General features: G+C 43.9%; 2 protein-coding genes across 5 annotated transcripts in view; one reads left to right on the top strand and one right to left on the bottom strand.

Moving 5' to 3' along the window:
- dzip1l (DAZ interacting zinc finger protein 1-like) overlaps positions 1-27,538 on the top strand; it is a 173,644-nt gene that overhangs the window by 80,212 nt on the left and 65,894 nt on the right. The window lies entirely within an intron of this gene.
- On the bottom strand, positions 455-27,008 carry LOC125457980 (claudin-18-like). Its single transcript, XM_048542814.2, has 5 exons — positions 26,696-27,008; positions 9,603-9,767; positions 8,323-8,428; positions 7,227-7,337; positions 455-3,760 (listed from the first exon to the last, which is right to left on the bottom strand). The coding sequence occupies exons 1-5, from the start codon at positions 26,913-26,915 to the stop codon at positions 3,562-3,564; spliced, it is 801 nt and encodes a 266-aa protein (XP_048398771.1). The 5' UTR covers positions 26,916-27,008; the 3' UTR covers positions 455-3,561.

The raw sequence follows: 27,538 nt of genomic DNA on the forward strand, positions 1-27,538 counted from the left end.
TGCAGACAGACCCTGCTGAGTTTCTCCAGCTACTTCTGTTTTTTTTCCCCATGTTTAGCCAGGAGCCCCACTCCTGCACGGTGATCCCTGCTGCTTTCCTTTTGAGGATGACAGTGGGCCACTAAGCTGCATGATTCGCTGACCTCTGTTTCAACTGGACCCTCTTCCTGGTCAGCTGAACTTTCTGTTTCAAGACAAAGGAGTTTAAATGTTGAAAGAATTGCTAAAGTCCAGATCAAACACAAAATTTGCCATTCACCCTTTCCCCTTGCAACCTTATCACAGAACTTCTGTTCTTGCTGTTCCCTACACCTGGTTAACACCTGTTCACATGGTCTTGTTCTGCCAAAGGACATGGGACAGCCGAAGCCATCTGACGCGCTGAGCATTTCTAGCATTTTCTATTCTGACAACACTCAAAAACTCTTTGGCTTTATTTTTCAGTCACCTCCATTTAATACGTACTTTTATTTGTTTTTTAAGGAAGAATACCTCTAATTGTTACAGAACATAAAGTCAAAGATCTAAACACAGCAGAGATACAGACAATTTGATAGGGGTAATGCTCTCTTGAACTGCTGCACCCCATGCGGTGAATTGACACTCACAGTGCTGGTAGAGAGACAGTGAAGGAATGGCTATCCAGTTCCAAGTCAGGATGTTCTCTTGTGAAAAATAGAGGTTTGAAGTTAGGTACTTCTGTTGGGGTGAAGTTATACTTCAAGAAAATAACAAGGATATGAAATTATTTGGTAATTGCGCTCAATTCCACCAGGCCAGAGACACAGATTGTAAGAGAAAATTAAACCAGTGAGTGAGGTATGTAACAAGAGGTGGAAAAATATGGATTTTCCATCATGTATGTTATGTTAGCTTCTAAAACATTGAGCTGGATCTTTCCCCTTCAAGAGGGTAGTTCAAGTTGAAATATGTCTGGACTTGGCAGACTTGCCTTAGTTTAAAAAAGAACTAAGCTGAGGACTTTCATGGTGCAGTTGTAGTGGACTGAGAGACACAGGTTCAAGTCCCACCTGTTCCAGAAGCATGTAATAACATCTCTGAACAGTTTGATTAGAAAAATAGATTAAATAAAAAAAAACAAGCTTCTTCATAAAGCCAGTTAATCATTTAATAGCCACCTTAAGCTGCCAATCAAATTGTGGACTCAGAATCTCGTGCTGAGATAATTGTACCTTTTGAAGCCTCGCCAAGCATTCATAATGATGTCATGAAGTTCTTGTGAAATGTCAACGAAGGGACTCTGTTGAACCTGCAAGGGCAGATGGGAATTTTTATCCCCCCAAACTTACATCTTGTCAAATAAAAGCAGTTTGTTTAATGGTGTTACTGTTTTGATTCTCAATAACAGCTTAAACCTACTTTTATTTCAAGTTTCAAGAACAGGAGATTTGAAAAAGAAAAGCTCCAACCATGACACTTGTACACATTTTATCTATCCTTCGAGAGGGTCTGTTACAGCACCAGGGACCCGGGTTTGATTGCATCCTCGGGCAACTGTCCGTGCGGAGTTTGTGCATTCTCCCCGTGTCTGTGTGGCTTTCCTCCGTGTGCTCCGGTTTTCTCCCACAGTCCAAAGATATGCAGGCTAGGTAGATTGGCCATGCTAAATTGCCCATAGCGTTCAGGGTCTGTAGATTAGGTGGGTAAAAGGGGGATGGGTCTGGGTGGGAAGCACCAAGGGTCGTGTGGACTAGTTGGGCCGAAGGGCCTGTTTCCACACTGTAGGGATTCTAATTCCTAATTCGAATGAAATCCTTGAACTCATGACTTCCTACACTGTGGGTTAAAGTGGAGCAATTGGAACAGCCACATTGGGCTCTGACTGATCTCAGCACAGAGTTCAGTTGATGCTGTAGAGTTTGACGGTCCCCCTGCATTGTATGTTATTCTCAGCTCCTTTACAGCGAAAAAAGACATCAGCTCTGTTGGAAGCGGGTTTGGAACTTTGGCATCTTCTGAAAGTCTGTGGAGTTTTCCTGACTCCTGGCCCCGTTGTGGGTGTTTCTTATGATAATATGCCTCGCACTTTAGCCCACCATTTATACATAATAATAAAAAACACACATTCACAACAGTTTCTTTAAAAAATCCCACAAAGCGCAAACACTCTCCTAAACCACAAGGGTGAGATTGTGAAATGTTTCTGGGCCGTGACTTTGTTGCAAAGAAATTTAGAAGCAAACAATAATCAAACAGTGTATCAATCCTTGTGCTAACCAGGTGAAGGAAGATGAATGGGAATGCTGATTGATAAGCTGTGCAATTAAGCCATGTTGGGTACTCCCTCTTATTGTTGGTGTTTTGATTTAAAAAGGCACTAAGAATACTTCAACCATTCCTGGGATTGATGTGGTCTCCTTGTTTTAGCATGCAAAATGACCTTCTCCGGTTGCTCTCTCTACTGCCATTGACATCAACATTCTTGCTCCTTCTCCGTCTCCACTGTCACCTATTTCATTGGCCTGGCCTTGACACCTTGCTTCAGTACAAGAAGAGGTGAGCAGGAGTGTAACTGAAGTCAACAGCAGATGAATGTAGAGGAGGTGGAGGGTTTTGAGCTGGAGACATGTTTAGCCGCAAGCGAAGGAGATTTGGAATTTCAAATGTCTGAAAGGGGGAATTTGGGAGTTGGTAAGACAGGAAGGTCTTGGAAACACGGAGAGAGATGGGAAAAAAAATCCTTTGCATCATCTTGAGGCAAATGACAATGTTAGAAATGCGACTGAGTCTGGACTTGACTTTTGGACTTTCCAGCTTCCCTCTCCTTGTTCCGCGGGTATGGGAGATGCTGAAGAAAAATGAAGTGGTGTTCTCTGTTATCTTCCATGATTGCCAAGTGAACCTGCCAGATTGGAAAGATTATCTGCTAATGAAAACTTCCAGAGTTCCCACCTCCCTCCAGCTCAGCCTGCTTGCCTGGGCATGATCCAGATTGAGGATGTGGAGTATTTGGTCCAATAATACCAGTCCTTTTGGATAGATCATTGTAACCTGCCCAGCATTGTATTCCTCACCCATTGTCTTCTAGGAAACTCGTTTGGTTGCTTCTTGATCCCATTTAGAGGCTGCACTGATCTCTGAGTCCACATTCCATTTCCTTCAGGCCTGAAAAGTTTTATCTAATTTCTATCTGGCAGCATTAGGATGACTGATGGGTATTTGTACTCCCCAGTGTGGGTGATATGCATGGGCACTATAGTCAAAGCTCAAATCAAACATGGGTTGTCCATTGGGGTAACATTCAACTTCAGTGGGGATACAAAATGGATGCTATACTCTCATCCATCAACACAAATGAAAAATTAGGTCGGCAGGGCCCTTACTGTCCACTTTGAGGTCCCCGCTGATGTTGAATTGCATGGTCTGTGTGGAAACTGGACCCTACCCAACTGATTGCACTGGTCTTCCTTATCAGCATCAGAACTACACCGGCGAGTGACAGGTCAGGAAGGTGAGCTGAGCAAAAGTATCTCAGAAGGGCGTTTAACAAATCAAACCCTGGCCAAGTTTCAGAATCTCACCCTGGGGTTACCGGCAAGTTTACACATAGTCGTATTTCCCGGATGCAGCACGTTTGGAGTCCTCGGTGCTACGGTTGTAGCCGGATTTCTTTGACTCGATATCGTCGGGGTAGCTTTTCCTCACGTGGGTCATTTCCGTGTCGTAGTTTGTGCCGGCTTTGTAGCCCGTCTTGTAGGGACCCCCACGGCTCGGGACTTTATAGATGGTCGAATTGTACCTGCACAAAACAATGACCAGTTTTATCAGGAGGCTTCTGTAGACCTTTGCTTCTCTTGAAGCTGCAAATGCTTTGAAACCCACGGCACGACCGCTTGAAGTTCTCAATTCTACAAACTTTCTTTCATTCCTTCCAGATTTACCGCTGCCCTCCTTGGCCGCGAGCACCTTACCCAAGCAATTATCCCCTCCCACCGTGTTTGTGATAGGCTGTACCTTCCTAGGGCGAGGCCTCGCCGTTGACCTCAGACCTGTCTATGTCTGTGCAGTGTCTAAAGGGCCACTGTACACACAACATGATTGATTTGTCTGTTTTGCAAACTTGACAATACTAAGGTGCAGGGGCTGTCGGATGCCGCTTTACCTGCAGTTTGGTGATAGAAACTAGAATTTCCCTGCTTGGCGATGTGTCTTGTACCCTTACTGGTTTGTACACACAGTCAACATTCTATATCATTGACTGCATCTCGACTAATATTAACCTAGCTCCTTAATGCTGAAGTCTAAGATCCCCTCTCTCCCCCCTGTGCCCTGTGTTACTGACTGTATCTCTACTGATATTAGTCCAGCTCCCTCACACTGTCACTCAGTAACCCCTCTTCGCCCCCCCCCACCCCCCACCCCCAGGGCTCTGTGTTACTGACTGTATCCCTACTGATGCTAATCCCTCTCCCTCACACTGTCACTCAGTAACCCCTCTCCCCCCAGCGCCCTGTGTCACTGACTGTATCTCTACTGATGTTAATCCCTCTCCCTCACTCTGTCACTCAGTAACCCCTCTCCCCCCAACGCCCTGTGTTCCTGACTGTATCTCTACTGATGTTAATACACCTCCCTGATACACTCAGTAACACTCCTCCTCGCAGTGCTCTCTATTATCGACTGTATCCCTGCTGGTGTTAATCCAGATAGATGTCATTTGGAATTTAATGTGGAAGATCAGGCAGTGATACATTTCGGGAGTTGCACTGACGGATACAACTTAAACATAATTGAGGGGCAGAGAGACTGAGCAGTTCAGGAACCTTGACGTTTGACCGATAAAAATTGATAAAACCTTTTGAAGATGGAAAGGAACAGGATCTTCCTTTTAACAAATACAGACATGTAATATGTAAGTAACTATATTTCTGGCACCTTACGTTCAAAATGAAGAAATTATTTTGCACAAAGGGTTGACAGGCTGTGAAACATAAGTGGAAAAGTGACAGGTGCAGAATCCACAAGTAAAACTTTTAAAATAGAAGTAGATCTTTTTCTGAAGATTGAAAAGATTCTACAAAAAAATTTAGACTCTCAGAAGTTGGTAACACAGAGCGGGGAGGATAAGGGGCTTCGAGCTAGCTCGCTGCTTGAAACATTCTTAATCAATCCCATTGTAGCCTTCATTTTTTTTTACTCCATCTTATCTCAGCTGGTGATTTTCTCATCTCTGAGCCTGAGAATTGTCAGTTCCAGGCCCACTGAAGACTTGAATGTCATCAGCAGATTCCGAACTTGTGCTGCTTCTTAAAGCCACATCCCAAATCAACTGCATGTGAATGAGCATTGAACTTGGAAATCTATGATTCCCAACCCCTGTCCAGTCCAAGGGACAAACGGGCCACTGTGGGTTGCTTTTCCGGAGACTGAGCACAATTGCAATGGGCCAAAAGGCTTCCTGTATCCTGTGTACAGCCTGTTCTGTATCCTATTGCTAAGTTTGTCTCTGTGCCCATTATTCTGGTTTCCTAATGTTTTTGGACACAGTCTCTCCTACTAAGTTCCTACAAAGGTATGCTGTTCGGAAAAAGTAAAGCGTAAGATAGCATTGAGAAAGGCAATGAGATTATTGTAATACCCTTTAACATTTGGCCATAGCCAGTGCAGTGCTCACTGGAAACCTGGCCCTGAATGAACGATAATGCAGCTATTTCAACTAACAGGCTGCAGGAGACACACAGCTTGAAGAATGGGGCATGGAGCCCATTTGATTGGCACTTCATTCACTCAGCACACCACCAACTCTCAATAGTAATAATGTGCATCATTTACAAAGTGTGCTGCAGTAACCCACCTCAGTTCCGCTGGCAGCACCTTATCCCCCATGATATTGCAATTCCTTCCTTTTCAGAAGTTTATCTAATTCTCTTTGAAGGCTATTATAGAATTTGTATCTACCATCTCCACAAGTGTTCCATTCCAAATTCTAAACACTCAACAATGCAGAGTTTTATTATTCATTGATGGGATGCAGATATTGCTGGCTGAGCTAACATTTTTTGCTCATCGCTGGTTGCCCTTAGCTGTAGGTAGACCCACTATGCTGTTAGGGAGGGAATTCAAGTATTTTGGCCCAGCAACAGTGAAGGAACACTGATATGTTTCCAAGTCAAGATGGTGAGTGGCTTGGATGGGTATTTGTGGGTGGTGGTGTTCCCATGTATCTATTACCCTTGTCCATTCAGTGTAGGGGTTAGGAGCTCATGACGTGGCTGTACAGTACCTTGGTCAGGCCACTTCTGTTTCCCTGCTCTAGGAAAGATGTTCTGAAACTTGAAAGGGTCAGAAAAGGTTTACAAGGATGTCGCCAGGGTTATAGGGTTTGACCTACAGAGAGAGATTGAACACCGTGAGGCTTTTTTGGCCAGGAGCGTTGGAGTCTGGGGAGTGACCTTATAAAATTGGGAAGGGCTTGGATAGGATGAATAGCCAAGGCCGATTTCCCAGGGCATGGGAGTCCAAAACTAGAGGGTATAGATTTAAGGGTCAGGTTTAAAAGGGGACCTAAGGGACAATATTTTCATGCAACAGTTGGTGCATGTATGGAATGAGCTGCCAGAGGAGGTGGTGGAGGCTGGTACAATTACTACATTTAAAAGGCATCTGGATGGTTATATGAACAGAAATGGTTTAGAGGGAAATGGGCCAAATGCTGGCAAATGGGACTAGATTTAGAATATCTGATCGCCATGGATGAGTTTAACTGAAGGGTCTGTTTCCGTGCTGTGCAGCTCCATAACTATGATAATAGTTGTGGGTTTGGAAGATGCTACCTAATGAGCCTTCATGAATTTCTGCAGTGCATCTTGTAAATAATATACACTGCAGCTGCTGAGCATCATTGGTGGATGAAATGCCAATCGAACAAGATGCTTTTGAGTCTTACGTTTAACACAGTGAAGATACCAAGAGCAAGTCAGCTGGAACAATTGAGCATCCCTCTGAGAGCATCACGGCATGCATTTTGAAAATCCCTCGAAAATAACTCGATATTTCCTGCCCTCAGCAAAACAAAGTGAGAAAGGAACTTGAAACAATGGAGAGTGTGGAATGCAAAAGATTCTTTCCATTTTCGATCTACTTGAAAATCTGAAGAAAACCATGGAAGGCTTAAGTGAAGACTATATTGCATTGGAGATTCCAGTGATGGTTGACATTAACAACTATTGATGTTACTCTCTGTTGTTATATGTGCAGTAACTCACCGAGTATCCTCAGGTACCAGACCTCGACACGAGATACACATCACTATTCCACCGATAACAAGCAGGCCCCCAGAAACCCAGCCTATAAACAAGGCCGAGCCAAATGTGTACCTGCACAGAACAACAACCTTATCAGTCTGAATAGTCATGCACATAAGAACGCCATTCAGCCCATCATGTCCCACCTAGTACTTTGCCAGAGCAACCCAACTCGCTCCACGCCCACACCTCCCTTCCTGCTCTTCTGCAAATTGTTTCTCTTCAGATAACTATTATATTATTTTTGAAGGCAGCTATTAAATCTGCCTCCGATGCTCTCACAGGCAGTGCACTCCAGATTCCAGAAAAAAAATTAGTCTGATCTTATCTTTGGCACTTTTGCCTTTCTGCTTAAATCAGGGTCCACAAGGCACAGTGGTACTGTGACTGAATGAGTAATCAAAGGCCCAGGCTAATGTTCCAGAATCCCACCACGACAGATCGTGACATTCGAATTCAAGAAATCCCCGGAATTAAAAGCTGGCCAAATGGCAACCATCTAACCACTACAATTTCACAAAAATAACCCATAAAATTATCACTGTTTGGGAACCTTTCAGTGAGGGTTACCAGTAACAATAACCACAAGTCACTAGCTGTAAAGAATATTGGGACTTCCTGATAACTTGAAAGGTCTCATGGGGTGATGTCTGCTTTTGGGGAGATGTCTGTTTTGGGGGTATTAGCTATTTTGGGGGAGATGTCTGTTTTGAGGTGATGGCTGGTGGAATGGCAACTAGAATTGAAATCTTGCCTCAATAGTGAAACTACCCTTAATTGTTCTAAAAACCCATCTAGATTCACTAATATCTTATAGGGATGGAAATCCTTACCATGAGTCACATCCTTACAGGTGACTCCAGACCTGTCACTGTACGGTTGACTGTTAACTACCTTCTGAAATAGCCTTGCGGTGCAAGAGCAATTAAAGATAAGTAGCAAATTGTAGCCCCCCCACATCCCATGAAAGAATAAATATAGCGGTGAGACTCATTCCCTTCTTGAATGTGGGGGAGAAAATGAATGAGAGCTAGTAGTCCAGTTTGCTGACTCTTACCTCTGCTGAACTCCCCCTTGATTCCCAAGCATTGACAAGTTTGCCTCCCAGAAGTTTGTCACCAACATGTTTCCGTAGATCGATACACCAGCTATGCAACAAACTCCTGTCCAGGTACAAACAAGAACTGTTAGTTGAGGATTAAGAGAAGAAATCCATTCTCAATCGACCCATGCTGGGTGCAACGCTTCAGGAAGATTGCCAGGGCTTTTGAGAGGGCGAGGAGGAGATATATCAATGAAATGTCAGGTATAAGGGACTCAGTGGAGAAGCCAGCATTGATCTCCTTATAGCAGAGACAGTTAAGGGGAGACTGAAAAGAAATGTTGAATTCAAGCCTGATCCAAATAAGATTTATTTATTTGTCAGAATGGAATCTTTGTGTTTCTCACAGTGAGTGATGTTGAGACATGAGAATTTTAGCTATTTCAGTCAGTTGATGTGAGCATTAAATAGGGTCAGCTCAAATGCAATGCAGTCAGTTCCCTTTACATCCTTCCAGCACCTCAGTAACAAACATATTACAGCACTCCATGTCCTAAAGGTATTTAACATTCTTCAACCATTGTTGCAATTATTCATTTGATTTGCTTTTGTATGTACTTCATCATGTTACCAGCCGGCCAGTGCTGCGCACCGGGGTGCAATAAGAGCAATGTGGATCATTGACAGCCTTGGGATTGGAGGAGGGGGAGTGCATGTTGTGGTTCAATTACAGCAACATTTTTTTGTTTGCTGTTGAATATTTATCAGTTATTAAATTTCTTAGCGTCATTGGACTGAGAGCCTGAAATACACTGGGTACAGTCTGGATAACTCAGGAGCTGAACAGAGGCTCCTGTCGAAAACCAGGGCAACTGTACAACCCAAGTATCACGCAGGGGGCTGTCTGTGGGACGAAGGTGATTAACGCGTCCGGCAGGATAATCTCTCGTCCCACAGACTTATTCTCACTTAACCTAATGTAGCCTGGCAGAGCTCCAATCTGGAAAGCAAGATTTTGTGGCTTAGGTTGGGTACAGCTACAAAGTGTTGCGGAAATTCATCACTGCTCAGCATTGGCTGTTAGGATGCAGAGCTGTTGAGCCCTGTGTAATTGATCCCCACGGACACTGAAACCCACACCTCCTTCAGCTGACGGAGAGTGAGGGATTAAACCTGCCAAAATTGATGTACACGTTGCCAGAGATCTGTGGGCTATGGAGGACGAGAAATGGTGCGATTGACCAATACATGAGGCCAGTTGGCGAGCTGGGCATGTTTTGGTGGGTGAGCCGTACCTGCAACAATAAACAGGATCCCGGAAGTGAGCGTCAGGTTGGCCTTTGAAGCATCGTCCATGGTTCCCAGTCGAATGCACTTGAGGGATAAGATGGAGACACCGGAACCGATTAAAGCGAGAACGATGGCGACGATCATGAGCGCGCGGACGGCCTGGAAGGTGGCTGCGGGCACAAGGTACAAGCATTAGTGCAGCTGCTGGATATCGCCCATTGACCTCCCACTGCATCAAGGGGAGGTTTACCTGGCAGAGGTGAGGGCACAGCAAAACAGCTAATCGGTCGTCAGAAGGGACCACGGGAGGGAAATCATGATTTCTGAGTGTTTTCTCACACAAGTGTGAACATCGAGAGGATGGACCGGGGCTGAGAATACACAGAGAGCCCATGCAATCTCACACGTTTTGCACCCCGCTGCCTCTGGACTTGAGTGGTTGAGCACACTGCCCTGCTGTGGGACTGACTTGTTTAGACCAGGGGGAGCACTCATTAACACATAGGCTGCGGTGGGTTAACTGGTCTGAGGTGGGAGGCTGGGAAGGATGCCCCCTGTTCCGCAGGACAGAACTGGAGCTGCTGTGGGAGCACCGTTACTTTGATGTTCTGTTTCCAAACCTTTCTTGCTGTTGCTGGGTCGAGATGTCGGAATTTCGCTCCTAGCTAGGGGTACTGTTAGCACAAAGATGACAGTACGTAAAAGGAAGACCCATTACTCAACTTTCTTCGGCAATTATTGGATGATCAGTAAATACTGCTTGTGCCTGCAATGCCTGCATCCCAAGAATGCAAAGGGTTGTACACTACATTTTTCACTCTTGAATGACGTTATTCTTTTCAAAGTGTATGAGTTAGCTGGTGGTGTAGTAGCAATGTCACTGGAATGATCATCTAAAGGCCCAGGCTGATGCTTTGGGGGCAGTTGAGTCAAACCCTGCCACGGCATTTGGTAGAATTTAAATTCCCTGAGTAAACCTGGAATTCAACACTAAGCTCAGTAGTGGCAAACATGGTGCTATGATTGATTGTAGAAATCCACCCTATTAGGGGGAGAAATCTGCCATCTTCACCTGGACTGGCCTACATGTGACTCCAGACCCACACCCACGTGGTTAACTGTAACTGCGCTCTGAAATGGCTTTTCAGTTCAAAGTGAAGATTGGGTTGGGTCGGAAATGGTGGCTTTGCCAATGTAGGCATCGATGGCAATGGCACTATTTCATCAAAGAACTAAAAGAAGCAGCAAAGCGCATAAAGACTGGGTGTAACGACTGATCAGAAAGCTGCCAGTTTTCACTACATCAGGCAAGGTTCTGCGCTAACCACAGTCTTGCAAATTTGAAGTAACTGAGGCAAATTTTATGCAGAGGGTGGGACCCAGGCAGGATAATGGACAGGAGAGAGTAAAAGAACACTTCACAGCTTTGCCTAGGGTTTGGAATGTACAATAGAATTTCTCATTCATATATTTAAATACCTCCATGATCATTGCCCACTGTAATCTTTACAGTTTGTGTATATCTTTCCCACATCCTACTGCCCTGTAACCCCAGCCCCCCGGTACATTTCACTTTTCCTTTTATCCAGTCAGTGATAGCACCAGAATTCAATTCCCTGGATCAACTTCCGTTAAAGCAAGAACAACCTTCCTCAGACAAGGAGACCGCACACTATTCCAGGCGTGGTTTCATCAAGGTCCTGCCTGACTGCAGCAAGACATCCCTTGCTCCTGTACTCGAGCCCTCTTACTATGAAGGCCTTCTTTACCTCATAAAGAAGGAGGTAAAGCCTTCTTTACCTCCCAGTCTATCTGCATGCTTACTTCGAGCGAATCCTGCACAGTGACGCCCAGGTCATTACACATTCTTCTTTCTCAATTTATAACCGTTTAGATAATAATCCACCTTCCTATTTTTGCTACCAAATGGGTTACCTCCCAATTATCGACATTATACTGCATCTGCCAAGTATTTGCCCACTCACACAATTTATTCAAATCTCACTGAAGTTTGGACCTGGTTAATACTAGACTAGTACTTGGTTCATTTGTGAAGTGTCAATACCATTATTAAATGGTAGCAGCGAATTTGCACTGACCACAATCCTGTGGTGATTGAAACAGGTTAGCAGTGAGTTAGTTCTTGGTGATGGGTGTTGAGGGATTCCCTTCTCTCACTTGGTTCACACCATCACCCGGATAGTCACAAAAGGCCTCGGTATAGCAGCTGAACTGAAAGATGCCGCTTTGGACAGTACATCGGTCCGTAACTGAAGAGTCAGTTCCATTCTGTGTTGGAGGCATGGAATGGAACTTTTAACTCAATCTTCTGAGGTGAGAGTGTGGCTCAGAGAGACAACCTGACACTGTGTAGGATAGTCTCCCGTCTAAAGCCACCAAAGCTGTCATTAATGCAAAAGATCGTAATTTAAATGGACGCGTGGGGCAACTTTTTCTCTCAGAGGTTCATGCATGGATGGAACAAACTGCTAGAGGAAGTGGTGGAGACTGGTACAATTATAACATTTAAAAGACATCTGGATATGTATATGAATAGGAAGGGTTTAGAGGGATATGGGCCAAATGCTGGCAAATGGGACTAGATTCATTTAGAATATCTGGTCAGCACAGACGAGTTGGACTGAAGGGTGTGTTTCCATGCTGTACAACTCCGTGACTCTGAAGTGCCTTTGGAGTATTGAACCCAGGTCCCCAGAATATTGCCTCATTCTCTAGGTTGTGAGCTACCCAAAAGGTTGTTGCCTAGCTGAAATAATATTAAGCAAGGCGTGCTCAGAACATAACCCCCAGCGGTGATTTTGCATCATGTCAGCAATACCATATATGCAGGGTCCGTTGTATGCAGAGAGGTTGACCAGGCTGGGCTGGTACTCATTGGAATTTCAAAGAATGAAAGGTGACCTTATTGAAGCATAGAAGGTTCTCAGGGGATTTTACAGGCTAGATATGAAGAGGTTGTTTTCCCTTCTGAGAGACTCTTCAACAAGAGAGCATAACTTCAGAGTCCACAGAGTCGCCCAGTCACGACAGAGATGAGGAGGAATCTTTTCTCTTGGAGGGTAATCACTCTCGAATTATTTACCACAAAAAGTTAATTGAGGCTGCACCATTAAGTATTTTCGAGGCTTCATTTTTAATCAGTGAAGCAATCGAGGGTTATAGGACAAAGGGAGGGAAGTGGAATTGAGGATAATCAGATCAGCCACCAACTAATTGAATAGGGGAGCAAACTCATTGAGTTGTGTGGTTTATTTATGCTGTCACACTTCATGGCCTGATGATCTGTGGGATGGCTGCAAGTGTGATGTATGCTTCATTTAGGGAGGCGAGGACCACAAGCGGTATTATCACCAGACTAACAACCTAGAGAATGAGGCAATTTTCTGGGGACCTGGGTTCAAATCCTGCCAATTCAAATGGTGGAGTTTGAATTCAGTAGAGAATCTGGAATAAAGAATCTAATGATGAACATGAAACCATTGTTGATTGACAGGAAAAACCCGTCTGGCTCACTAATGCCCTTTCGGGAAGGAAACTGCCATCCCTACCTGGTCTAGCCTACACGTGGCTCCACACTGACAGCAATGTTGTTGAAGCATAACTACCCTCTGGGCAATTAGGGATGGGCAATAAATGATGGCATAGCCAATGATGCCCAGATCCCATGCATGAACTAAAAAAAAGTGCTCAGTTTGTGCAGTTGGTGGTAACACCAAATTAAACTTGGCAAACTGGGAGCATGGCTAACATTGGTTAGTTGGAGTGCTGTGTGCAGAGGAGATTCACCAGGATGTTGCCTGGCCTGGAGGGAATCAGCTTCGAAGGGAAACTAGATATTCTGGGATTTGTTTTCCTTAGAGCAGAGATGGCCTAAGGAGGATTTTTTTTTAAGATTCCCTACAGTGTGGAAACAGGCCCTTTGGCCCAACAAGTCCATACTGCCCCTTGAAGCGTCCCACCCAAACTCATCCCCCTACAACCCTATAACCCACACACCCCTGAACACTATGGGCAATTTAGCATGGCCAATCCACCTAACCTGCACATCTTTGGACTGTGGGAGGAAACCGGAGCACCCGGAGGAAACCCACACAGACATGGGGAGAATGTGCAAACTCCACACAGACAGTTGCTCGAGGCTGGAATCGAACCCGAGTCCCTGGTGCTGTGAGGCTGCAGTGCTAACCACTGAGCCACCGTGCCGCCCAAATTGTACAGATTTCTGAGGGGCAAAGACACTGTAGATAGGGAGAGATTTTGCCCTTAATAGAGGGTACAATAACTAGAAGGCAGTTTTAACGTAAACAGCAGGAGGTTTAGAGGGGATTTGAGGATTATTTTCACCCAAAACATTTGCCTAAAAGGGACTCTTTGTATCTGAAGGGACACTAGAGGTTGGAGCCTCCAAGACATTTACAAACTTTTTAGATGAATGTTTGAAATGCCATCACAAACAAGGTATGGGTCACTTGCTGGAAAATGGGATTAGAGTAAAAGGATGTTTGATGATAAGCATGGACACAATGAGCCAAATGACTACGGCTCAGGGACAAATCTGGCCAAGCCTTGTGAATGTAGCCAATCTGGTGTTGCTGAGGTACAAATCAGTTTTTACTTTAACTTCAGAGGACAGTGTATCTAAGGTTTGGAATGCCTCTGTGTCATTTTACAGGCACCTGTACCAAATCTCTACCTGTTCACACATGAACTGCCTTCGTTGCAGCACTTCCAACATATCAATAAACAGGAGTGGCCAAATTACTAGGAAGTTAGTATTTTCTCTTGAAATCAGGCTTTACTCAAAATGATAAAAATTTACCATGGGTGGCACAGTGGCTCAGTGATTAGCAGTGCTGCCTCACAGCACCAGGGACCTGGGTTCGATTCCACCCTTGGGTAATGGCCTGTGTGGAGTTTGCACATTCTCCCTGTGTCTGTGTGGGTTTCCTCTGGGTGCTCTGGTGTCCTCCCACAGTCCAAAGATGTGCAGGGTAGTTGGATTGGCCATGGGGAAGGAGGGATTATGGGGATGGGTTAGGGGGATAGGTCTGGGTGGGATGGTCCAGAGAGGGTGGGTGCGGCCTTGATGGGCAGAATAGCCTGCTACCACGCTGTAGGGATTCTATGATTTAGGATATATGGAAACTGACATTACTTCTGTTGCGCATTTACATGATAAAGTAGATCTAAATTAAAGGATAACAAAGTGTGGAGCTGGATGAACACAGCAGGCCAAGTAGGAGATGCTGCTCGGCCTGCTGTGTTCATCCAGCTCCACACTTTGGTATCTTGGATTCTCCAGCATGTGCAGTTCCCATTATCTCTAAATTAAAGGAGATGGAGCTCCATCCCAAATCGACCTATGTTAGCATCTTCTCCAAGGGATATTCCAAAATGAACTGATCTATGTGAATGAGAAATGGGGGAGAAAAACACTGGTTTTCTACACCTGGAGCATTGATAACCAGAGTGATCAGAATTGTTGTTATTCCTAGAGGAGCTTTATTTGCTGTGGATCGTAGCCAGAATTAACAGCATACGCAGAGGGGGCACAAGGCAGTTTTGAAACTCACCATGCAGGTGAATCATGGACCAGGGAGAGGCAATGTGATCTGACAATGGCACTCTCAATTCTGAGTCAGAAGATCCTTGAGCACCAGCCGAACTGGTGTAAAATTTTGTCTCATCCAAATGAAAGGATCTTGGATAATGCAGTCCTCTCTTAGGACTGCAGTACAGTGTCAAAAAAAAAGCTGTGGAGTTGCATGTGACTCATTAAGGATTTGTGTGCTACAACCGTCCCCTCCCAACCCAACTTGATCAATCAAACCTATCAAATGGCTTGTTTTAATGTTTCAACTTTTACTAACATGGTATTTGTGAGAAAATATCTCTAAATTAACAATTCCTTTGCAAACAATGCCTTTAAAATGTTGTTGAGGTTGTGGTCTTATAGTGATACTGTAGTGGTAAACATGGGCTGTCGAATTTTAATTTTTATCACTTCTTCATGCCTGTGGGATAAAATAGCTCATTAAAAAGGTAGAAACATGGGTCTAAAATGGCTGCAGTAGTCACACACATTGAGGTAAACTTTGTGAGACCCATGTGGAAAAAACAAGACTACCTACATTGAGATTATCGCTTTTATCTGAAGACGTCGATACCAGGCACAACTGAGACAGCACCAAGTAATTTGCATTTCCAATTTTAGAGTCATACAGCACAGAAATGGGCCCTTCAATCCAATTTGTCCATGCCAACCTGATACCCCAATCTGACCCAGTCTTATTTGCCAGCATTTGGCCCATATCCCTCTAAAACCTTCCTGTTCATATCCTATCCAGATGCCTTTTAAATGTTGTAATTGTACCAGCCTCCACCACATGCCCCAGCAGCTTGTTCCATACACGCACCACCATCTGTGTGAAAAAAGTTACCCCTCAGGTCCTTTTTACTTCTTTTCCCCCTCACCTTAACTCTATGCCCTCTAGTTTTGGACTCTCCTACCCAAGGCGAAAGACCTTGGTTGTTCACCATATCCGTGCCCCTTAAGATTTCATACAGCTCTATAAGATCACCTCTCAACCTCCGATGGTCCGGGGAAAATAATCCCAGTCTATTAAGCCTCTCCCTATAGCTCAAACCCTTCAACCCCAGCAACATCCCTGTAAATCCTTTCCAAATCCTTTCAGGTTTCATAACATCTTTCCTATATAAGTTAAATTACACGTGTGTGATAATTTCATCTGTCAGGAAGTGAATGGCTTGCCTATCTGTCAGCCAGCTTGGAAAGACAAAAACTCCGAATACGCACTGAATGATATTACATCGGTTAGTTTTAAACATCAGAACAGAGGGAAGGAAACATGGATTTGTGACAACAAAAGCCGGAACTCTCTTTCTCCCTCCCTCCGCTTATTTCTCTTGTCATCTTGAAATACAGGACTCTCTGAAAAACCGAATTTGGAAAAGAGCCATTCACCAAGAACTGAAATCTACAGATTCTCCTCGTGCAACATATGCAAGTCAATTGCTAAATAACTTTGGCCTCAGTTTTATGACTCGAAGGTTCCAAGGACTTTTAAATAGTGTAATCTTTAATTATTCTGTACTAGACACACTCCCTTTCAAACTTATTACCTGTGTTTGTGGGATTGATACTGTGGGTTTTATTATATTTTCTCAGCGTTAGTAGATAATCAAGTTCCTCTTTCCTTCACTCAAGGTAACTTAGGTAATTGGTTCCTTTATTTTCCAGCAAACTATATTTTAATTGAAGTGTGACAGCTGCGTGTAAAAAAAAACAAATAAAATAATTTATTGAGACCGACCAAGAGGGAATTGAGAAGAGGGGAGCTGATTCCCTCTCCGAACAGTAGATATGGCACTTCTGACAAAGTTTTTACAAATGCCCTCCTTGTTATTAAGGTTGTGGTCACTGGCATGGATTCCTTACTGGACCTGAAGTATAACTCAGTCCGTTCTGACTCCCAGGCCAGTGCACTACCAAAAGGTACGAGCTAACATTGTTGAGGGTCATTATGTATGATACCCATTTATATGATGGGGTTAACCATCCAGTACACTGGACAGCTTACCTAGCTTACATTGTCAGCTGTGTCATTTCTTGAAGATGGGAGAGATGAAGTAAAGGAAAGTGTTAAAGTATTTGAAAATGAAATCAAGCAATACATCCTGTTGCTATTTTGTGGTTCCTTCTACTGGCTTATTTCGTAAATTTTGTAGCAATGGTAGAGAATCATTTCACCAGACAATCTGCATGGCTACACAAAGCATAAGATATCACAGGATTTAAATTAGGTTTCTTTTAAAATACTTAAAAGTATCTAGGAGTTCCTCAAGAAATGTTAAGGAAAAATGAATTTGGACATCTCCCCTGATGTTTGACTGAGTTGTGTATTGGTGTTATAAACTTTGCTTTAGAATTCTAGAAGCACACAGCATACAAACAGGACTTTCAGCCCAGCATGTCTGTACTGACCCACAAACACCAAACCATACTAATCCCATCAATCGTATCAATTTCTTCATTTAGCAAATCAGGAACTGTCTTTTGAACATTCATTTCTGATATTCCATTCTTCTATGAACACTGAGTTTTGCTGGGGATATAATTCACTGCTTGCTGAGAGCTCTCTATTGTCTTGCCCAACTGGAAAGTCTTCATGTGTTAGACCAGTGGTGAGTAACTTGGCCCTGAAAGCTAACACAGCCTAGCTCAATTCTCTCTGCTAACATGGTCTTTATGTTGTTAGGCTTTAGAAGGGCAAGGGCATCAGACACATGGGAACACTGATGCAAGTTCCCCTCCAAGCCACACCCCATCCTGACTTGGGAAAAACTCACAGTTCCTTAAAGTAGTTGAGTCAAAATCCTGGAACTCCCTTCCTAGCAGCACTCTTGTTGTACTTACACCACCGTAAGACCGTAAGAAACAGGAACAGGAGTACGCTGTTCTGCTCCTCGACCCTGCTACGCTATTCAATGTGATTTTGGCTGATCTGGCATTCCTTGCCACCGCTTTCCTGCCTTTTTCCTGTGATCTTTGATCAAGAATCTATCTACCTCAGCTTTAAACACATGCAAGGTCTCTAACCCCACTGCTATCTGTGGTAAGAAGTTCCAAAGCAACACAACGTTCTGAGCAAAGAAATTGCTCCTCACACTAAATTGATGCCCCTTTCTTCTGAGATGATTTTCTGTGATCCTAGACTCTCCCATGAGGAGAAACAACCTCTCAGAATTGAATTGTCAGGCCCCTTAAGAATCTGATATGGTTTAATGAGGTCACCTTTCATTCTTCTAAGCTCTAGTGAGTAAAGTTCCAAACTGTCTAGCCTTTGCTCATAAGACAATTCCTTGGTACCAGGATTACCCCAGTAAACATTCTCTGACTGTCTCCAATGAAATGATATCTTTCCTTAAATAGGGGCACCGAAAGTGTTCACAATATTCCAGATGTGGTCTCACCAGTTACTGTAAGACTTCCATCCTCTTATACTCCAAGCCCCTATAGAAATAAGGGCAAACATCCCATTGGCCTTCCTGATTCCCTGATGCACCTGTCTATTAACTTCCTGTGTTTCAGGTACAGTTACCCCCAAGTCCTTCCTGCAGTTTCTCTCCGATTAAGTAATATTCTGTTTTTTCATCCTCCCTTCCCAAATGAACAACTTCATATTTTCTCACATTATATTCCATTTGCCACTTTTCCTCCACTTACATAACCTATCAGTATCTCTCAATAAACTGTATCTGTCTTGCAACTTGCCTTTCAACCTATGAACTGCGGTGGTTCATAAGGGTAGCCCACCAGCACCTCAAGGGCAGCTAAAAATGGGCAAGAAATACTGCGATGCTTGCATTCCATAAATAAGTACATTTCAACTGGAGTGCAAACAGCTAAAGGATTTAGGCTAATCTTTTCCCTTTATTCTTCCTTGTTCCTTTGCCTCCTGCAAAATTGGGGTAAGTTAAAGATATCACACACAAGAACAATTTAGCTTATTCCTACTGGCACCATGGTACACTGAATTAGATATACTACATTGTGAGAGAAGTCAACTTTACAACTGATGCAATGAGGCAAATTTCAGAGACTTTCTTTCTAATCACAGTGAGGCAGTTAAAGGGTTCAACCCAATCCCTAGTATTTTGTTTTAATGAGTTGAAAGGCAATCAAATTGTATAATCATAGAATCCCAATAGACGTGGAAGCAGGCCATTCAGCCTATCGATTCCACACTGATACTCTGAAGAGCAGGCCCACCCAGACTCATTCCCCTACTCTATCCCTGCATTTCCCATGGCTAATCCACCTAACTGGACAATTTAGCACAGCCAATCCATCCACATGGGGAGAATGTGCCAACTCCACACAGACCCTGAGGTTGGGGTCAAACCCAGGTCCCTGGGGGCGCTGTGAGGCAGCAGTGCTAACCCCTGAGCCACTGAGCCATCCTGATCTGTTCAGTTGGAAATATCTGGAATTTAGAATCTGCTGATGACCACGACATCATTGTCGATGGCTAGAAAAACCCATCTGGCTCACTAATGTCCTTTAGGGATGGAAATCTGCCATCCTCACCTGATCTAGCCTATGTGTGAGTCCAGACCCACAGCAATGTGCTGGCTCTGAACTGCCCACTGAATTGGCCTTAGCAAGCCACTCAGTTGTATCAATTGCTAGGCCACCTCAACAAAGAAATGAAACCAGATGGACTACCTGGCATGAACCTGGGCACCCGAAACAACAATGTCTAAAAAAAGTCCAGCATTAGAACAGAAAGATCATCTGATTGACTTAAGTGTTATAAACCTGATAACTAAAGAAAGCTGGGACTCATGGTTCCATAGGGTGTGCTTTAATGGGGCTGGAATTCAACAGCAACTTACTTAGCATTTTCAATATAATAACACATCCCAGGAAACTTCATTCTATAGACTTTTCTATGAGAAGAGTGTGTTTGTTTGTTAATAAGGCTAGGACTCAGAATCAAGATTTGTAAGGAAGAAGGTGATTCAGCACAGTTTGCTGGTTCTATCAACTTGTGCCAATCTCCTACCTTTTCCCATATCCCTGCACATCATTACTGTCCATATCACCATCCAATGTTCCCTTTGTGGCCTCCGCCACATTTCCAGGCATAGCATTCCATATCTCATCATCAGTCTGTGGTGTAGGAATAGACAGTAGCAACTTACATCCACCCCATTCCACTACCCCCACCCCACACACCCCCATCGACTTCACCCCCCACTCTTTCCTACCCATTTAACCCATCTCCCCCCACCCACTACACTCCCACTCACCTCACCCACCATCCCCCAGTCCCTCCCACCCATCACTCTCCATTAACCCCAGCAGAAAATGGCTTGGAGTTATGCTTGTGTGGCATGGAGGCCCAAGGGTTAGCATTGATGCCTCACAGTGCCAAGGACCTGGGTTCAGTTCCACCCTCAGGCAACTGTCCATCTGGAGTTTGCACATTCTCCCCATGTCTGCGCGGGTTTCCTCCCACAGTCCAAAGATATGCAGGTTAGGTAGAATGGCCATGAGAAATGCAGGGTTACAGGGATAGGGTAAGGAGTGGGTTTAAGTGGGATGCTCTTGGAGTGTCAGTGTGGACTCAGTGGACTGAATGGCCTGCTTCCACACTGAAGGGATTCTATGATGACATAATGGTTTCCCAAGGACTGTAACGTGGCATGTTAAACCTGGATATTCCTGACAGTTATCTCCAATCTGATCTTGAAAGTAGAGATCAAAGTGCTGACTAATAGCAGTGAATCACAGGGAGTATTTTTTGAGAAAGGATGGCATTGATTCTCGCAATGGGCTCTGTATGTTTTCTCGAGCATGTTGAGTGGACTGAGATGCAAGTGCTTTCTGTTTGGAAAATGTCTAAGGAATTGATGAGGTTCCAGTACACAAGGCCATTGGTTGCTTTTTTTGTCGCAGGGTGTCAGCCTTATCCCTCAACTCACCCGCAGTCCTTCACTCGTCCATTGTCTTCACTCACATCTTCCAATGGCCTTGCTGCTTACAACTTTTGTAATTTTCTCTAACCATCCCACACAATTCACACCTTTCATTCTTCTAATCGTGTTCTGCTGGATACCTCTTCCCTCTCCATCACCCACGCTGTCCCATAAATACTGCAAGAACCCTCGTCTGTTTGCCCACACTGACCTCAGCTATCCTCCTCTTCAGCCATGATCTGTTTTAGCCTCCATCTCGGACAACCTCAGCAACATTTACTTGTTTGTTTGTGATCCCGGATAACTCAGCACATTTCTCCCTTGCTCCCGGTCTCTGCCCTGCCCTGTCTCCAAACATTTTGTCATGTGTGCAGGGTTGTGTCAATATATGTTCTTTTGTCTACGTTGCAAGGAATGGTCAAGATCACCTGAAGTATAATGTAAGCTCAAGAACGTGCAGCTAATGTTGGTGATAAGAGCCGTCATTCTCTTCAGCACTTAGATAACCAGATGCATTGCTAAAACTCAGAATTGCTTCCATTTTAGTCAAGGAATATGCTCTGGTATAGTTCAGCTTGCTGTGATGCAGCAGGACATGTCAGAAGATTCGTGCAGTACCCTTTAGGATTAATAGTGAGAATCACAGTATTAGTGGGCTTTGTGCAGTATTAGCAGAATAAGTCCCAGCACTAGTGTGGATTGCTGTAGTATTCGAGGAAAGTTGATGTTGAAGACTTTCTGCCCATCATCTTGTCGGCACTAACCCTTCACATATACAATTAACTCTAATCACATTTGGCCATCCTGTTTGTGGATTCCTTCAACCACTTCTCTTTCATGCATTTATCCCTTGCGATCTTGAATGTTAAATATCGTTTAGATCTCAGCCGCTAGCCCTGGGGCAAACTTCCACATTCTCACAACTCTTTGTCAAAATACTTAGCCATGCTGGCTATAAAAACAGGGATCTTCTGTTACAAGAGAGATAACAAGGTGTAGAGCTGGATGAACACAGCAGGCCAAGCAGCATCAGAGGAGCAAGAATGCTGATGTTTCGGGCCTAGACCCTTCTTCTTTCTCTGAAGAAGGGCCTAGGCCCGAAATGTCAGCCTTCCTGGCCCTCTGATGCCGCTTGGCCTACTGTGTTCATCCAGCTCTACACCTTGTTATCTCAGATTCTCTAGCATCTGCAGTTCCTACCATCTCTGAAACGATCTTCTGTTATGGTTGGACGGGGTAATCGTGAGACTGCACCTGGACTGGTGTGTACAGTTTTCGTCTCCTTATTTAAGAAAGTACATGACTACATTAGAAGAATAGTTCAAACAAGGTTCATTTGATTGATTTTCTGGATTAAGGGTTTGTCTTATGTTGATAGATTGGACAGGTTGATCCCATATACTTTAGAGCTGAGAGGAATTGGAATGACCTTTTCGAAACTTCTAAGGCCCTGAGAGATCACCTGAAGTATAATGTAAGCTCAAGAACGTGCAGCTAATGTTGGTGATAAGAGCCGTCATTCTCTTCAGCACTTAGATAACCAGATGCATTGCTAAAACTCATGACTACATTAGAAGAATAGTTCAAACAAGGTTCATTTGATTGATTTTCTGGATTAAGGGTTTGTCTTATGTTGATAGATTGGACAGGGTGACTAAGGGGTGCTGAGAAGGTATCTTCCTTTGTGGGAGAGATGAGAACCAGGAGATGCATGTTAAAAGTAAAGTTTTCTCTGTTAAGGTGAGGACTTTCTTCCAGTTTCAAGAGTCTTTGGAACTTTCATCTCCAGAGACCAGTGGAGCCTGGGCCAATAAATATTTTTAAGGCAGAGGTCCTTGACTAACAAAGGAGTTAAAGGGTGTGGAGGCGAGTAGGAGAATGGAGTTGAGATGAACTATGTTGAGTTTAGATGAACCATGAAAGGTGAAGCAGGCATGAAGACTAGACTGGCCTAGCCCTCCCTGCTCCTAAAGCTATGCTCCTCTGTATGTAGTGGTTATTGAATAGATCAGCAACACAGACCCTGTGGCAAATTGTGAAACTGAAATTAACAAGTTTAATAATGCCCTGGGCTGGCAACAAATGAATTGAGTATTAAAGCTGTGGGATTTTTGTTGAAAGCCCAGCTGATACATAAATTGCAACCCTTACCAAATCTAGCTGAGGTTCTGAGGAAGGGTCACCGGACCTGAAACGTTAACTCTGTTTTCTCCTCCACAGATGCTGCCAGACCAGCAACTTTGTTTTTGTTCTAGCTGTGGTGTGCAGTTGACTCTTAAATCCTACAGGACAACTAGATGGACAATAACCTCAGTTTTTCCACCGTTTTCCACATCCTGAGAAGAATTATGTTCAGTCCCTCCTGTCTGCTGTTCTAAATCTTCTCTAACCTTGTCCTTTCTCTCCTCAACTGAAACATTTCCGTGTGTTGCATAAAGTAACACAATACTAGTCGACATTTCAATGAGATTTGCTCCAGCATTAGCTGGGTTTGTCACTACATGGTATTAAGCCTTGCCTCAGTATCCGAGTTTGTCATTGCGTTAACAAATTTTTCAGGCCATGTCACAGACTTGGCGCACTTGTTGCAATATCAGAGTTTATCAAGAGTTGAGGTTTGTGATGCTGTTATTGGGTTTTGCCGCAATATTGGCCAGGCAGGTTATTATGTGCACAATAACGGGGTGCCCTGTCTGTGTAGAATGCAGTTTCATTGTACACTTTCTCACAAATGTCACAATCTAGATAAGAAAGTGGCTTTGAAACGAACAGTTGAAATGTCTTCATGAGATGCTGTTTCACCCAACCTGCCAGAGCGATGATTTGTTGGAATCGGAGACATTTTTGTTTCTTTTGTCATTTGTCTGCTTCATATCCCTTCCTCTCAAATCCTTGTCATCGTTATTTTAAAACCTTCAGTGTTTCTGCAGGTTTCACATCACTCAAAGGGCAATGGAAATCTGCAGTTCTCTTCCTCCTCCAAGCTGTTGAGGATGAATTGAAAATCTGAGATTGATAGATTTTTAAAAACCAAACAAACTGTGGATGCTGTAAATCAGGAACAAAAACAAAGTTGCTGGAAAAGCTCAGCAGGTCTGGCAACATCAGTGAAGGAGAAAACAAAGTTAACGTTTCGGGTCCGGTGACTCATCAGTTCTGAGGAACGGTCAATGGACCGGAAACGTTAACTCTGTTTTCTCCTACGTTGATAGATTTTTGTTGGGCAAGGAGATCATGGAACCAAGGCAGAAGTAGATGAGTTAAGACGCAGATCAGGCATGAGTGAACTGAATTGTACAACAGGCTTTGAGAGGCTGAATGGCCTGCTCAAGTTCCTAAGTTCTCCATGTCTTGCTCTGCTAACAAGGTTAACAATTTTTAAACAAAAGCTCCCATCTGTAACCAACTGAATCAAGAAAGAACATATGTTTATATCATGCCTTTCACCTGATCAAGATTTTCAAAGTTTTTTTTTCTTCCAATGAAAAGCTTTCAATATGAAGCTGTTGTAATGGAGGGAAATCTGACAACCAATTTGTGCATAGCAAGATCCCACAAAAAAGTATTAAGTTAACCAACCATATAATCTGTTTATTTTAGCAGTGTTGCTATGAACTGTAGGCTCAGAAATGGAGAGAATTTCCTAAGGGAATGGACTGAAATCCAATTTTATATTTTGTTTGAAAGGCAGACTTACTCCTTTAAAATTTTCCTGAATCATAACTGATTCTCCATGACAGTTAAGTCACCATCCTGTTAGCAGTTGCTAAATATCTGGGTTCAGAAAAGGCCATTTCAGTCATCCAGAGCCAGCTGTTGGTATGTGAAACCACCCTCAAATTCCAGCTCTTGTGTTTACCATCCCACCTTTTGAGTATACGCGCTGATGGAAGCCCATCCCTGAAGTACATTAACACACCGATCGAAACCCTGTCCACTTGTATAATAATCCCTCCATCGAAACTCTGACACTAAGTTTAATATTACCGCCATGGAGACCCGGTCCACTTGTATAATAATCTCTGTATCAAACAGATCCCACTAAAGTAATAATCCCTCCACCGATACCCAACCCATTTGTATAGTATTCCTTCCCTTGAAACCCTGTATACCAGTATAATTAATTATACCTCCATTTAGACTCAGTTTATGAGTACAATATCTCCATCAAAACCAATTCATATAGTCATAGACTTATAGATATGTACAACACAGAAACAGATCCTTTAGTCCATGCCAACCATATATCCTAAACTAATCTAGTCCCATTTGCAAACATTTGGCCCATATCCCTTTAAACCCTTCCTATTCGTATGCCCATCCAGATACCTTTTAAATGTTGTAATTGTACCAGCCTCCACCACACCCTCTGGCAACTCATTCCATACACACACCGCCCTCTGCGTGAAAAAATTGCCCCTTAGGTCTTTTAAATCTTTCCCCTCTCACCTTAAACCTATGCCCTCTAGTTTTGGACTCCCCCTACTCTGGGGAAAAGACCTTGGCTATTCACCCTATCCATGCCCCTCATGATTTCATAAACCTCTATAAGGTCATCCCTCAGCCTCTGACGCTCCAGGGAAAATAGTCACAGTTTATTCAGCCTCTCCCTGGAGCTGAAACCCTCCAACCCCAGCAACATCCTTGTAAATTACTTACAAGATAATGTATGGTTTAGCAGGGGTGGACGCTAGGAAGTTGTTTCTGTTAGGCGGGGAGATTAGGACCCGTGGGCACAGCCTTAAAATTAGAGGGGGTAAATTTAAAACTGAAATGAGACGACATTTCTTCAGCCAGAGAGTGGTGGGCTGGTGGAATTCATTGCCACGGAGTGCAGTGGAGGCCGGGACGTTGGATGCCTTCAAGGCAGAGATCGACAAATTCTTGATCTCAGAAGGAATCAAGGGCTACGGGGAGAGTGCAGGGAAGTGGAGTTGAAATGCCCATCAGCCATGATTTAAATGGTGGAGTGGACTTGATGGGCCGAACAGCCTTACTTCCACTCCTATGTCTAATGGTCTTATGGTCTTAAATCCTTTCTGAACCCTTTCAATTTTAACAACGTCTTTCCTATAGCAGGGAGACCAGAAATATTCCAAAAGTAACTTAACCAATGCCCTCAAAATCTCTAAGTCTCTCCTTGAAGTCTACCTTTTTAAGTCAAGACTATTACCATCGAAGCTCAACCCTGCAGTATATTAACTTGTCCATTGAAACCTAGCGTGTAATCGTTCCATCATAGCATTTCTCTTTAAATCATCCAAATCATTTTACTTTTAATACTTTGCCTGGCTGCCTATGGCACACATTTATCGTGAAGTGATTTTAGCAAGAAACACTTGAACGATCAGTGCCACTTTATCACAGGGGAGGTTTTGTGGAAGGTTAAAGCAATGAAACATTTTTGCAGCCGTATCAGTAAAACATGCAAACACACAACTTTGAGTGCAGTATTGTCGTGTTTTAGAAATGTGATCTGCCTCCTGGACAGATGCTGCTCTTTAATACCACCTGCGCATTCCCAACTGTGTCAGACTGTACCGCTCCCCTGCCCGCCCCCCCCCGACCCTACCTGGAAGCCCCAGGACGGTGTAGAAGGGGCGACATTCCGTGTAGCCGGATGTCTGCTGCATGCACGTTTTCCACAGACCCATGTATTTGTAAATCGAGGTCACTAGATCCTGGCCCAAGTCCTGTGTGCTCCACATGTTCAACGCAGTGGCAACGATGGTCCCGGCGAAGCCTAGGGCGGAGATGCCAAAGCCCAGGCACTGGCACATTGTGGTAGCCATGATTTGTACAGAGACCTTCTCAGCAGCAGGCAAGCACTCCACGTCTGAACAGTGGGTCCACTGGCAACCGAATGACCTGGTTCCCTGCGTTGCCCATAGACGTAACGTGTGAGACTGTGAAACCTGTTAACATCGAATCAGTGAGTCACCTGTTTGCTTAAATTGTTTTCATTAGATATAGGGTGAAACTTAGAGCAAGCCTTCAGATCTCCGAAACATTTCTTTTGTTTCTGGGAAACTTCGGCAACTTCCCTCTTTTACTCACCCAATGTATTTCGCCTCTGACGGACAAAGCTGTACTAGATTATCAGAAAAGTTATGTATCAGTTTGGCTGACCCTGCCCTCTGAGCCAAATATTTCTGGGTTCAAGTCCTGTTCTCGGGGCCTCAGTCAGAAGTCCAGGCTCCAATGCTGTAAGAAGGGAATGCTGCTGTGCTGCAGGAGCTGTATTTTGAATGAAATCCTAAACCAAGACACTAGCTCACCCCTCAGATAGATGACCGTGTTATCTGTGGTTCTGCTATAGCCCCAGCATTTATCTCAGAGCCACTTGTCCAATTAGTATTCAGATGTTGTCCATTAGCAGTGATGGTGGAGACAGATACATTAGGACATTTAAGCA

This window comes from Stegostoma tigrinum, chromosome 14 (genome assembly GCF_030684315.1).
Source record: "Stegostoma tigrinum isolate sSteTig4 chromosome 14, sSteTig4.hap1, whole genome shotgun sequence".
Classification (NCBI taxonomy): domain Eukaryota; kingdom Metazoa; phylum Chordata; class Chondrichthyes; order Orectolobiformes; family Stegostomatidae; genus Stegostoma; species Stegostoma tigrinum.